A 15,189-nucleotide genomic window follows, 5' to 3' on the forward strand; every position below is an offset into this window, starting at 1 on the left:
AAATATCTGCTCTTATCAATAACGGAGAAATTAATTTTGGATCGAAACACAGTGCAATATATGAATAACTACATGAAGAAAAGAACCCAGATTTATTTTCTGATGTAAAAGATACCACAATCGAATGAAATCCTCTTGACTCAAGATTGGGTTAAGTATATCACACCATCTTACCTGAAGTCCATCTTGGTACTGAACAGCAGCCTGCATAGCTTCAGCAAGCTTATCCACCCGTTCTTTCCATGTTTTGTTTAAAGCATCCCAGGCAGAATTTAGCTGCAAGTAAGTGCAATTTACTCCAACGGACAAAAGAATTTTACTGCTGTATAATGTGCATTCGCTAATTATTCACTGATCAATAACACCAATAAACTAAGCACGAATAGTTCATATTCATTCCATATTAACACTCTAACTATCACTGCATAGTTTCTATCAACACACTAGAGAGTCTGGATTACAAAAGCCGTAAATGCCAATACTGATTATTGAATATTTTAATAAAAACAGAGATTTTACTTAATATGGGAAATATTACTAAATCATTTGGAGTTGCATCATTAAAACAAAGGTAGCTTAAGAAATGTACATTACTGAACATTAGAGAAATTAAAAGTACTTTATAGTCATTCAAACATGATTGTCTAAGTTGAGATGTCTCACTTGGCATAAACCAGATATATCCAAAATCTATTCTAGCACTATTTTTGCAAAAAGTAGTCATCTACTGTATAAATCAGTGAGTAATTTACAAAAATCTTTGTCTTTTATAAATTTTTTTTTTTTTTTTTTTTTTTTTTTTTTTTCAAACCACAAAAAACACTAAAATGTGTGCTTTCTAATCTAGAGTCAAGATTCATTTTTTTTTTTTTTTTTTTTTTTTTACACACACATAAATCACTAAAATAGTGTGTGCTTTCTAATCTAGAGTCAAGATTCATTTACCTGAAAGACAAACCTTACTTTACCAGGAAGACTTCAGACGTGTCGCGCTTTTATCACAGAATTTTTATTTTCAAAATTGGTTGGGGGCAGGGCCATATACTAATTTCAGCGGCACAAGCATCTAACAGAACAGATTTAACATCTGCATTTCCCCTACCTCATCTATACTCTTGTTGACAATAGGTTTGTCAGGCTCTCCACAAGCAGCTCTGAGTTCAGAGCCAAGGTTCACAACTGTTTCTAGTTCTTCTTGTAGTCCATCAATTTCTTCTTTAGCCGCCTACAAAGAGAAAAAAAATCCAACACTGCTAATACTAAATTTAATAATCTACATACAGGTTGCTGTCAAGATAGAACACAGCAGGATTCCACCTTTATTTTCTTTAAAGCCACTTAGACTTAGCATTGGATGCTTAAAATATAATGCTTTACAGTGTCAGAATGAAATCAGCTGACATCAGTCTAAATTATAACAATGGCTTATGATGCCATTTTGCATAGAATGGAAAAAACAAACAGGAAGTTTTAAATTAGATTTCTTTAATCAGAGTGTTTTCTTTTTCAGAGCTTATCATTCAACCTTCAAATCTTCAATGATCACCATAAATAATTACAGGCTTAGAGCATAATACATTTGTACACCTTTCATTTAGATGTTATGAACTACTCAGGGAATCTAAAGTATGTGTAACTTCTCAAAGTCTGAGTGACATGCTTATTATACACATTTATAAACAGATATGTAAATATAATGACAGGCACATGTTGCATGCTCATTGCAATTAAGCACTGATACATGTTATTTACTGTAGACTCTTGAGAGAGATCATTACAGTAAATTTCTACACAAATATCCCTCTTGGTCTCTGAAAAAACACATTCTCCTGTGGTATTTCATAGTAATTCTGTCTTTTCTCAGCATACTGTACATAAAATACTTCAGGTCAACAAAAAACTTCCTACTGACCTCAGCAGCTTCTTGCTGTTGCTTGACTACAGATGGGTCAACTCCAGGTCCCTCCAGTTCTCGAATGAAGTCCTGCGTATCTTTAATAGTAGCTACAAGAGCCATATGATCACACCAAAACTTTTCAGCTAGCTCCATTACATCCAACAATTTGACCTCTCTTTCTTCAGTCAAGGTCTGGATGTCTTCCCAAATGAGAACCATTTGGTCTAGTTTATCTTGAACAGCTAAACAACAAAAGAAGTAGATTACTACCTTGGCAAACAATTCTTGGCCATAAATCTCTTTACAGTTCTACAGTGAAAACATATGTATACATTTTAAAATTGAGACTAAAATGGTTTCTTTACAGGACCCCTTATAATGTTAAGTGGAAACAACCAACACGGCCTTTAAAAACAACAGAAGTCATATCCATGATGAGTTATTTTATACAATGCTTTGCTTTTATAAATCTTTAGCAGCTTCTCCAGGAGAACACAATCCCTACATCAGTGGCCATCAGAAATTTTATATGCTGCAGCTTGCTACATTTCCACTACATTAAACCCTCCTCAGTCTCCTACCTTTAGCAGATATATCCTTATCAGCACCTTCTGAGCGAGCTATCATTTCCTCCCCTCTCTGTCTAAGAGTCTCATACACCGGCTGAAGCTTTTCCAGATCCACTGAAACATTCTTATTTTCACTGATTTGCTCTTTTATCTTCTCAACCTCTGCTGAGATTGAAGGTGGCTGTCTCAGACGTTCAACTATGCGTTTCAGACTCTCAAGAGTTGGATCTATCTTGTCATGAAACTGGGAGGGTGGTAAAGAATAAAAAAAAGCGGAAAAGAGATTAGAAAAAAAACCTTAAAAATGGCATCTGAAATTCTTTTAGAAAAAGGTACTTGACATGTTTTAACATTTCAATCCAACATATATATGCGCAACTTGCAGTATACTCTCCTTCATGGTTCTTCCCCTCTTTTTAACATCTAAATTACAAAAATTACCTTGCAAAATAGTTCTTCTCACAGATTTAAGAATTTTACTATGAAGTCTGAGTTCAGTCCTGAGACACTCCACCTGAAGGTAGGAATCTACTTGCATTTAGTCCTGTATAATTCATACAGTAGTTTGTTTCTTATTTTGGAGAGCCATGGCTTTCTGATTTCATCATTTTAGAAAGGTATTTATTAATATTAAATACATACATTTTCATATAAAGAAGAACATAATGGCATATAACCACCGATTAAGATTTGATATGTAAGGTCATTCAAAAAGACATTTGTTAGCGCCCAGGTGGTGTTTGTTAGTGCGATAAAGGTATGTTACTTTCTGCAACTAAAAGCACACAACAGCATATATTATGTTCACCCACATTTGACTTAGCCCAGGCAGGTGCCAAGAAACTCAATTACAGATATGTTTATTCTTTAGTACAAGTCCTAAGTTAGCCTTTTGGATCCACAGAGATTCCTAAAAGTATCCTGAATAGAGAGATTCCTGAAAGTATCTCACCACCATGTCCCTTTCAAATTACAGAAATTAATAAACTGTGGGTGCATTTAATGATCCTCCAGGATCTACAAAAAGCACTCTTGACTACACTTGGGAAAGGTGCTATAAAGAGTTCAGCAAAACAAGATTACCTTATGTGAACAAATAGCTACATTCTTTCTATTCAAAGGAATACAGGCACTACAAACGTAATTACACTTTCCCACCATACAGCCCACTTCAGATCAGACTCTGTGACTAATGTTACGGACTCAAGTGTTTTTGTTAGAAGTGTGAATATCATACAAGCCAGTAAAATGTGTTATGAAAGATAAGTAGCCTTCCCACATTCAAGACTTCTCAAACACTGATTGTGGCAACAAAACCTTACAAAACTGATAAAAAATGAAATTCATTTGTCAATGTTCAGGTCTAACTTTAGGACATGTATATTATATTCTAAAATTGTCAGTGCATTCAGTGGGCCTCCTTGTACTTCAGTGAATGAGACAAAGTGGTTTTGAACTTAGAAGGAAGAAAACACAAGTCATTACAATCTCTAATTCTGGCTCCATGAGTTATGTCCTGCCTTTGACACATGATGCAATTTAATATAATTTAAAACCTGAAGAGTTAAATAGTTATTCTTCCAGGACTGTCTAGACAAACATTGACACAGTCATCATAGTACGGAGCCTTGATAATATATATTTACGTAGCTTAATAAAAAAGGAGATCCTCTAAAATTACATTCTGGGCATTACAATGTTTTACTTTGCCATCCACATGTACATTTACAAATATATAAAACAAACCTTAAAGTACTTCATAGATAATTACGTATTTTCTCAACATCTGATTATATTCTAGCTGTTACTGAAAAATGCTTTTTGATTCTTGCTTTCTGTACTTAGCCAGTACATGTTAATGCCTATCACATACAAACCAGGGACTCAAATGCTAAGTATCTTGATTTTCAAATGTGCACCTCCGAACAGAGGGAGGACTGAGCATTTACGATAAACAAAAAAACCAACCCACCATGAATCTAAATAATCAGGCACCTTTCAGAGGTGTGAATAAGGAAGGAGTTTAGAACCACTCAAACTATGCATAATGTCTGTAACCAGTTCAGAAGCAGGATGATATCTGACATCACTTTTTCCCTTAGCTTCTTAAACTCATTCTGCAGGAGCTAGCAATATGACATTAAGTACAATGACTTATGACAAAAACTATTTAGAATGCAGACTTGTTGAGAAATCTAAGGTGTATTTCTTTATTTGCTATTTCAGAGCTGAGCAGAATAGAGCACTTAATTTCCAGTGAACAGAGAAAAAGGAGAATTTTCATTAAAAACCACAGTACATAACAAAGGGTATTTTTTTTTTTTCAGGATTTTGTATAGGTTTATGTATAATTTTACTGCATGCTTTTCTGAATTTGAAGTTGAGTAAAAGAACTTCAGGTTGGGTTTGATGATAATTAATCCAATATTTAAATGGCTCTACAATGTGATACCTAACAATACTCTACCAAGGTTCATTGCATAGACTGATGAACCTAAAATATGCAGCTTTTATAAACTTGATCTGAATTTTATGCTTATGATGACACTTTATAAGGCCTAACTTCGATCTAACAGTTTGAGCATATGTTACGTTAAATTCTTGTGGGTCTGCCATGAAGACCAAATGCTATTACCAATGCCAAACTACCCTCTTGTTCCACTGGTAACAGACTGTAACTAAAGACGCTAAGTTTGAGATGTAACTATGCTCAAGTGAACCGATCAACAGTGACATCCACATAGAAATGAAGCATCAGCTACTAACACAACAGCAAGAGAAAATGGAATAAGGTGAAAATAAAACCCCACATTAAACAAAATATTCTGTTTTTTACTTCATAATTACGAAGCAATAACATTGACTGCAGGAGTCATAATACTGACCAATATATAAAATTGTAACGCCTTTAAAAATAGAAAAAACAATGCATAAGCAGTGATATGAACATTCACAGGCCATTACGTTGAAAAATACAGTTAAACCAGCAGCTTAGTCTTGATATATACATGTAAGATGACAAAGTCTGTATCTTTCCATTTGAATAAATCCAATTATACTTTAAACTTAAATTGATACCTGGGTACACTGAGAAATGGCTTCATCCAGTGCCAGTGCTCGCTTTTTGACGTCTTCCTTAATTTTACTGTAAAGGGTGTCAGCTGCCACATATTTCTCTTGGATAGAAAAACCTTCTTCTGGGCTCAGCTCCAGCAACTGAGGCCCGGTTTTGTTCATCTTATCTATATGAGGCTTGTGCTCAGCGATCAGCTCACGCAGTTGCTATAACAAACGAAACAACTTATCAGTTTCTTATGCTTGCACCACCACATTACAGCTGTCCACACTTCCAACACATCCAGCTGGCAAGAAGTTCCAAACAAATACCTTTAGTTCTAATGTAAAGAACAAATAATATGAAATAAAATCAGGGGCTGCTCAGCCAGTGATTGCTCCCATTCCCACACAGAGCTATCCAGGAGTGAAATATCACAATTAGAGACACGCTGAAAAGGTCTGTGCAATAGTCTTGTAGGACATCTGATTACAGGTAAAAGGTAAGATGCTAGCTATACATATGATACTGGCAACAGACACTGCCCATCATATTTAATACCTGGAATGACAGCAATATTCCAGACACGTGCAACACCACCACATATTTTTTCATGTTGATATTTGCCATTGAACAACATCACAGAAAGAGGTACTGACATTTCAAGAATATTAATCCAAATTATCCTTGATTTAAGAATAGGAAAACAGCACTAGGAAAAGTCAAAGAAATGAATGAAAAGGACAAAAGGAGAAGGAAGAATGATCAGTATAGACCTACCAATCTAGTTTAGCAGTCTTACTCAATCTTCACAATAGTGCTATTACGTTACTGACACAAAGTTTAACAAGTAATAATAAATACTACTTATTAATTAATGAGTATTACTTAATCCCTCTTGCCATTCACCCCGAAAGTAAGTCAAAACTGTGCAGAAGATTGTGCAGAGGCTTGTGGAAATGAAAGATCACAAGGTGTCTTCCAACTTGCCTAAGGTTTTTGGTTTTGTTTACTTGCACCCACAGATCTGGCAAAAGGGAAGAGTTTTTCATGGGAGTAGCCTGGTCCCTTCTTTCAGTTTTATTTATTTTCTCAGCTCATTTCTCCCTTTTCAGAAAAACTCTACTGTCTTGCGAGGCACTTTCCCTCACAGTGCTGTGAACTCCACGCATTTCTATCCGATAACTCCTGTGCAGGAACATGAGAGACTCATGCTCTGTTCATCTCAGCTCAGAGTTTGTTTAAATTAATAAGACGTAGAAAAGGGCCTCTATCAATCTCAGTGTAAATAAATCCTCTTCTCTTCAACTAAGATCCTTCCCTTAAAAAGAAATCCTCATACTGGCTTGCTTACTTGCTCCTCCCCAGAAAACAAGAGGTTGAGAAGACTGAAAAGATTATGACCATGACTCTTCCACAGTCCTGATGACAGAATAGCACTGAAAATACAACCCCCCCGACCCTAGGTACTTACTGAGAACATAACTCTATTTGTATACTATGCAACAAGAAAAGTAACATTGATTGGCAAAGAGGAAAAGGTGAAACTAAGAACGGTTTGAAAGCTTTTAGAAAATAACTTTGTGTGTTTTATTTGTGTGCACAGATAGATGATTTGACGTAAGGCCAAGAGAATGTTCATTTCTGGGCTCAAACCTTATTCTAGTACTCTGCCCACAGCTCAGTTCAAACCAAATTGACTGCATGATACTCAGAGAGAATCAGCTCTATGAATTCCATTACTTGGAATAAAGATAGTCATCAGTAAATACATCAGAACAGAAATATAAGTGAATATAGAAAACAGTTTTCAATTCACATTCAGAACCTTTTTTTTTCCCTTATAGAACAATAAATGATTTGGTCTTCTCCACAACCTACTATTGGGTAAACAATTCCAGTAAACAAGTATTTCGGATCAGAATACATGTTAAAATTGTCCAACATTAATCTTCTACTTAATAAAAATTAAATCTCAGCTAATGGCATATCTCAGGGAAAATTCAAAAACAGCAGCTCATTTGAAGAGCCTCTCACACAAGCAGAATGATTAATATAGATGGAGAACAATCTTGTAAGTAAAGCAAGCATGATTTTGTTCATGGTGACTAATCAAGATAGTTTGTATAACTCATGTTACATAGCTAGTCTTAATAGAGCATGTTTGTCCATTGTAGACATAATAGGAACACAAATGAGTGAACTCGGTGTTTACCAGTATGCAAGAGTGACACACCTTCATTAACTGCTCTCAGAGTAAACAAGACTCTGAAGCCAGAGTTCATCCTATCTAACTTGAGTCACTTAATTGAGGAAGCTAAAATAAAAATCCCCTAGTTACTCTCTATGTTCGCTAGGTAAAGACATGTATCTCCAGTAGCCATATGGGCTTTGCATGTGCGAAAACATGGAGGCTTTTTCCTTGGTAGGATACATCTGATCCCATGGTGATACTAGTAGCCACATATGCAACCTACTAATTTTTATCCCAACTGACTATTCCTCCACATAAGAAAGCCCGTATGGTGGCCAGCCTACAAGACTGTTGCCTCTATTTTGCAATGTCATGGTAAACAATTTTATTTTTTAATTATTACATAACAGATATCCTTGACATGAGAAATTATAATGGGATTGGCTGGAACCCAAGCAATCAACTTTTAGCCGCCTTCTAGTCTGTCCATCTTCCTGGCTCAACTAAGTTTCATTCCAATGATACCAACAAAAGCCAATTTTTTTTTTACAAGTAAGATTAACATATGTGCATATTTGTATACGGACTGTACACAAAGGCAGTATTTCACTTTCAGCATACTGACAGCAGTTACTCCAGTTCTTTAGATAATTATGTTTTACCTTCTTTTATTTCTTGCTATAACATTTCATGTCTGTTCTTTCTGTTTATGGGTTTGGTTTGCTCTAACACTGACATTGATGCGTACTTTTAAATATACTTCTTAAGTATTAACATTTGCGTCCTCAGTTCTCACACACGATGGCAGTTTTCATCTTTAGTCCTCTTTTATGCTTATACATTGTTTGCTGCCTTCCCCAGGAAGCCTTGTTTGCACGCGCAGTTTGGGAAACAGTAGAGGCATGATTGGAAAATGTGTTACGATTTTAAGTAATTCTTTTTTCAACAGAAGTGTAACTAGCTGGGCTTTCAGCATTTAGCGGTGTACACCACAGTTCTAAGCACAACATTGCTTGGCTTTTGACACTTTGCTTTGCAGAACTGGCATAATGCTTACCCTGTGCTCTTCTTGTTGCTGCTTTAAAGTTTCATATTCAAGGGCTGGCGCAGGAAGCTGAGAGATGATCATTTCTGTTTCAGTTAACCATGGCCAAAGCTCCTCATAAGTCTCCCAAAACTGGTTAACCAGGGACTGAGCCCGTTCCAGCTGGAGGTTTCTCTCAGAGTTCATCTGACAGACTGCATCATATTTCTGCAAAAGGCTTTTCATTTTTTTCTGCAAAATAATAGTAACAAAAAATAGCAATGTTTTTGTACATCTCTATTACCCTCATTTCTAAACGTTGTTTGGTAATTATAGCATGAAACCACAGTGAATCAAATTTTAGTTTTGATAACATCTCTACAGTTTAAGGTGGACAGAACGAATATTGCAGAAGACTAGAATTTGGCACTGAGTAATTAGAACCTATTTCATGCTATTGGTATTTACAAATAACACTTTATTCATAGGACTTCCAGCCAAGCTGCAAATGATTTGACTGCAGATCTTAGCCCCACCCCCTTACTGAAGATGCTTATCTTCAGTGACACTTGGTAGAAATTAAGTTCTGCATTTCTGAATCAAAGCGTCATGAAGAATACACAAAAATCTTAGGTTGTTTGTTTTTTTTTTTTTTTTCAAATCTGGCAAGAGACTAGGGTATACCGTTATGCCTGTAACTTACAAACTTGCAGCAGAGACCACAAAACATTATTTTTCAGGTTAGCATATATTAATTAATGAGGATGTGTTACCATTAATAATATGATGGAACTACGAGATTACAAATCTACTGTGTTTGGACATGTGATAATAAAAGAATGTATCAAGTAGCTATACATTTTTCCTGTGGAAGACTTCCCATGTTGTCATTTTTATGAAATATTATATGTGACAATGCACATAAATGCTAGCCTTGGAAAAACTAGACATATAACCAAGCTGTTGAATGTGAAGTCAAGAACCCTTTTTGGCAGAACAAGCTATCCTTTCCTTTGTTATGTCTTGTATATAAATTAAGCATAGAGATGCTATCCAAAGGACAACACATAGCCTAACATACAGATACACAGTATTTTTGACAAATACAAATATTTAATAGAGTCAAATAAAACTGCTCTCTCTTATGTCTACAGTTTCACAGACAGAACATGTCATCTATTTTAAATTCACTTAAAAGCAAATCAAATTTATTCAGAGATCCTGCAGCAAAGAACAATTAGTGAAGTATTGTTGTTCAAGGAGGGTAGGCATTGGAAGGTCTAAATTTATACAATATATCCAGCTGCATCATAATTCAGCAAAAAAAAACCCAACCTCAAAACTAATCCATCCTTAAATGCCAACACAAAAAATCTGTTTCTCTATATATACAGCCCCAACATCAGGGTCTGTATGTGCATGTAATGAAGAAAGGCATTAAGAATATCTTTCATGGGCCATGTTGGCCCACAGGATGGAATAAGCTTGGCAAGTAAATTCTACATTGAAAGAAGCAGAAATGAAAGTGAAGATTCATGCTGGGGTGCACAGCCATTGAACCCGGCACTGAAATACACAACCCAGAGCATCACTTAGGCAAGAGATCTGGGGAAGATAAACAGCCAGATTCCACACACACCACCACCCAGATGACTAATACCAATTCACTCAATCATCCATTGGCTAAAATACTATGAAGAGGATGAATGAGGCTCCAAATTAACGTCAGGCAATAAAGCTAGTACACAGTGTTTGCTCTTTGAACATCCTGAAGGAAGGAGAGTGATACACAACAGCACTTCTTCTAGTCTTACAATACTCAGACTACTAGTGGCTGTAATTAATGTTTTTTCATTAGTGTTTCAAAAAAATATATGAATCCTATTTCCACATTGTCTGCATATCTACTGCTGCAGCTGCAGTTTATGGAACTTTACCTTTATGGTCTGTTTCTCTTCTTCAGTGCAGGTGTTCATAATCTTATCCCCAGACTTAACAAGTTCATCTATAGTATCTTTGTGCCTCAAAATCTCCATGGTAAAAGCCTTGAAACAAAATAAAATTGGTCAGGGAAAGAAAGGGGAAAAAAAAGTACATGGAGCAAAAACTATTTTTAAGTGCGTTATGATGGACTGAAAATTAAATCATGCCAGTACATTTTCTAGATGGAGTGCGTGCTGGCCAATAATTAACATGACAGTTGGAAATGCATTTCTTTTACCTTTTGAACTTGTAGCTGAGCTGTGGTCTGGTCTTGCTCAAGCCTAATATCACCCAGAGACATTAGTTTCTTTTCTGTTTCTGCAATCCAGGCAAATTCAGCATCAGCTGCTTGATCAAACTAAATGAACAAGACATGAATCAGTTCAGCAGTTCTATAGGCACAAAATTAGAATGACTGTTTCAAAAAATTTGAAGATAAAAAGCATACTTTTAAATTGTTAGAAAGATAGTGGCTCTGTTTCTATATGAGGTTTTTATATAAATGAAATAAAGCCCTAAATGGTTCTTGATAAAGCAACAGAAGCAAATACATTTTTCCAAAGCCTACAGCTCTCTAGCAGATATGAGAAAATAGAGTTATAAATTCAGAATTTTAACTAGCCTGTTTATTTTCATTTCACTCTACTTTCAAGTGCTTTTTCCACCTCTGTGTTTACTATTACTGCTAGTGTTGCAATTATCCTAAGAAAAGGTTGTAGGATACTATCCTTTTAACCTTAAGAGCTGCTTTGGTATTAAATGATAAAGGCAGAAGAATTGCAGTTCAACTAAGTCAGTGGAAATACCTCATGGAATTCAGAGAATTTCATCCAAAACCAGATCTTGAATTAAATGCAAAAATTCTTTGGGGCATCTGGGTGCAGCCAGTCCTTTTCCCAAGGAATTAACTTTTCACTACCATTAGTCAACAGTTAAATATTTCAGAAATTACCTCAAAGCACTAAACTCACGAGAGGATTTAAAGGATCTGTTTCTTACTAATTTGCGAAGGAGAGCATGAGATCCTGAAAAGAAGTACATGAGGATCTAATTCTTCTGAAAAGTAAGACCAAATTTTTTTAAAAAAAAATCATACATTCTCTCTTCAGCTTAAGTTTATAGGCATGTATCTTAGCACACACATTGCAGCACTTAACAGGGGCAGCTTTGAGCTTAAGCCATGGAGAAATGGGATTAGGTGCACAAAACAGTCATCATAGAACCTAAGAACTAATTATTTTTTAAAAACTCGATGATCCCCCCTGCAATTAGCTGAACATTAATATGGCTCTGAGTTAATTGTGAAAGTCTATCAGGGCATTTTAGCTCAGAACCTGCTACACGTGTTGTTCTTGCACATGTGCTGTTGACCAGCTACTGCAGGTCTGTGCCTTTGTGGCTGCAGACCGGGACAGCCCTGCTCCTATAACATAGCTGTAGTTCACTTTTTGCCAAAAAACCAGTTGTGTCTTGGTGGTTAATCAAGAGCCACACAAAAACAAATGAAGCAGTTCTAAGATTTAATTCTTTACGAGTTAATCTTTTTCAGCCCTTATAATCCATTTGTTACATGAAAGAGAGCAGAGACGTTCTTTTTCACTAGATGTCATCTTTCATTTAAAGTAACAGAAAATAAGTTTTATCCTAAATATCATGACTTCCTAAAAGAAAGGTATGTTCTGAAATGATCAGTACTGTAACATTAGTACAAAGCACATGCACCAGCGGTAGTTAAATCCTGGCTTTAGAAACTACAGTTCACAACCAAGCACTTCAGAAGCCCATAAATTTCTGACCCAAATGAAGGAAATAAAGAAGATGATTTCAAATGTGTTAGATGTACAAATTAACTGCAATATGACTTCCTGATACCAAAAATCCATGGGTAGTGTGATATTGATATTGATGGAAATTGAAAAAATGAAGGCAGGGCAGTGAAAATTCTAGGTTACATAGCATCAGGGAGAAAACTAAACTCCATTTGCTGAGGGTGTAGGATATCCAATCTGTGATATTCGAACAGAACGTTAAGGAATAAAAAGCAGAAAATAAGTACTCTGCATCCAAAATTTAAAGTGTTTTCTTCCCACTATGCATGACAGTTATTTATGAGCCCTGACCTCCACTTGAGACACTGTAAAATCATCTCTCTCACCCTCACCCAGTTTAACTAAGCATAGGCCATTGTGGTACTTTTTCTTCTAACCCGAAATGACTGACTTCTGAATACGATGACGCTATGATCTGCTCTGTGAATGCTTTCTAAAACACTCTCTATGGCTGCTTCATAGTGAAAAACATGTGAACCTAACATAGAATAGGACCTTCTGTATCTACATAGCACACTTTCATTAGAATAAGACATTGACCAACTCCTTCAGTACTGAGAAACGAAGACTAAACCATGTAGCTAAATTTATCTCGAAAATAATTCTATCCATCTGGGACCATTTTGCCCAGGTAGCTAAAAACCACTGCATTAGTCTATTAAACCTTCCAGCTTCCATCCACAACACAGAACAAGATGCTTACAAATGCTTACTGCATTTCTCACCTTGGCCCGGTAATGTGTATCACAAATGTTACACTACTCCCATTAAACCCTCATGTTCTTAGCAGCTTTGTCCTCCACCCAAAATATTTTAGTAGTACATACACTTGAACAAGTTGCCACAGGGTAAGCTCACGAAACACTAACTTTTTCAAAATCTTTTTTTACTCCACATGGTCTTTCTCTAAGCTAAATGGGAAGTAGCTTATCCTTCACTGGAAGTGCGTTAGGGCATTTCATTATTTATCACAGGATATAGCATATAATAGTACATTGTGATGATGTGAGTTGGGTTGAAGTAGAGGTTCGGGATGTGCAGGACTAGGGTGCAATGTGCACTCAAACATTAGCTAGTGGAGCAGCAGCTCTGGACCTTTCACACCTGGACCTGAATCTCCTGAAGGATACAACGGACTCACAGAATTCAGAGAGGTTGAAGGGGAGCCAACATACACTCTCCTATCTCACCTTATCACTCAATTAAAAAGAAAATCACCCTTCATTTTTGAAGATTTGGTTAATGAGACAAGATAATAATATTCATAGCAAAACCCTTAAAAAGGAACATGAAGTTATTTTTAACCTCAGTTACAAGAAGATCTGAGTTACGGCCAGTCTCTTTCAGTTGGCTTTCAGCAAACTTTGAAAACATCACATACACTTTATCCTTGTGCTCTTACAATTGTTTATGGGAACTATTAGCAGAAACAGAAATTTCCACCAATATTTCTATGCCTGATCTGTATGCAGACACTGGAAAATTGTGTTTTCATGATGCATTTATAAGCAAGCTTAAATAGGGATCATTTAGCGATAAAACTAGAGTGCCAGTTCCCAAGATATACCTGTATATTTACTTCTGTGCACGTATAGAAACCTCCTCATAGTAAATAACTCAAAAATTGACTCCCAAGAAGAAAAGCATTGTGGATATGAACAAAAGCAATTGTTACTTAAATACTCCACTACAGCTTGCAGAACATGATCCACTTCTAATTCTGGAAAATACAGAGGAGCCAGACAATCAGCTGATGCTAAAAGGTGTGGCAACCCTAGTGATTTCAGTGTTGCATCCAGTAGAGTCAGGTGGAGATCAGGACCATATTTTACTTTACACAACGTGATCTAGAAAAGACATGGGCCATTCAGTTCTTACTTAAGCAAACTCCCACTCAAGGAACCACAAGATAGTTACAGCAATTTTAGCTACAACACCAATATTTATGTCAGCAAAAGGTAGACAACTATAACAGCATACAGATCAGCTAAGTTCTGGCATTCACATCTTAAGAGTGGAGTCTCATTTCGGTCAAGAAGACCTTTTGCTGCTTAAGCACAACAAACTTCTGGCAACATTATTATATGACATCTTTTGATCAGGTACACAAGGCCAGAGACTATTAATGCCCAAAGAACAGTTTTCAGTACCTGCTGGGATCTCAGTATGGCAGCATCAATCTCATCCACCTTTTGAGAGATCATGTCACTCACTAATCTGTAACGTTCATTGTCCTCCGTTATCATCTTGTCAAGCCCCTCTCTGGCCCTCCACGGCACCAGCTCCAAGAAGGCACTGCCAACTTCATTCAAAGTGTCCAGTAAGCCTTTGTTGTTCTTTACTGCTTTTTTCAATTCCTGAAAAAGACCAATTAAATTAAACACGGAAGCATACAAGCTGAACATAAACACCTTGCATATATTTTTTGTTCAGTTCTCAACTCAGAGTAGTTGAAAGAAATATTTCCTATACAAACCAAAGGGATAAATTAGCACACTTATTTTCAGCTCATTTGTATGAGCTATTTGATACTGTAAGCTGTTTGACAGAAAAGTGGGTGATTCTTGAAGAGCATTTTCTACAGAATATCTGTTAAATATATTTTTACAATCAGTGTGACAGCCTGAAACTCTTTGTA

At 36.1% G+C, this 15,189-nt stretch overlaps 1 protein-coding gene across 1 annotated transcript in view; it reads right to left on the bottom strand.

Moving 5' to 3' along the window:
* Nucleotides 1–14,908, bottom strand: part of LOC104489654 (dystonin-like) — a gene marked incomplete at its 5' end in the record, with an annotated part of 57,867 nt that extends 42,959 nt beyond the window's left edge. Inside the window, 9 exons of the mRNA XM_010131840.1 lie at nucleotides 175–276; nucleotides 1,103–1,225; nucleotides 1,913–2,139; nucleotides 2,479–2,710; nucleotides 5,545–5,748; nucleotides 8,773–8,991; nucleotides 10,677–10,784; nucleotides 10,961–11,080; nucleotides 14,702–14,908. Of these exons, the coding sequence (XP_010130142.1) occupies nucleotides 175–276; nucleotides 1,103–1,225; nucleotides 1,913–2,139; nucleotides 2,479–2,710; nucleotides 5,545–5,748; nucleotides 8,773–8,991; nucleotides 10,677–10,784; nucleotides 10,961–11,080; nucleotides 14,702–14,908 (1,542 nt within the window). The remainder of the gene's footprint in view (nucleotides 1–174; nucleotides 277–1,102; nucleotides 1,226–1,912; nucleotides 2,140–2,478; nucleotides 2,711–5,544; nucleotides 5,749–8,772; nucleotides 8,992–10,676; nucleotides 10,785–10,960; nucleotides 11,081–14,701) is intronic.
* Between the last annotated feature and the right edge of the window lie 281 nt (nucleotides 14,909–15,189).

This window comes from Buceros rhinoceros, unplaced genomic scaffold (assembly GCF_000710305.1).
Source record: "Buceros rhinoceros silvestris isolate BGI_N320 unplaced genomic scaffold, ASM71030v1 scaffold1542, whole genome shotgun sequence".
Taxonomy (NCBI): Eukaryota; Metazoa; Chordata; class Aves; order Bucerotiformes; family Bucerotidae; genus Buceros; species Buceros rhinoceros.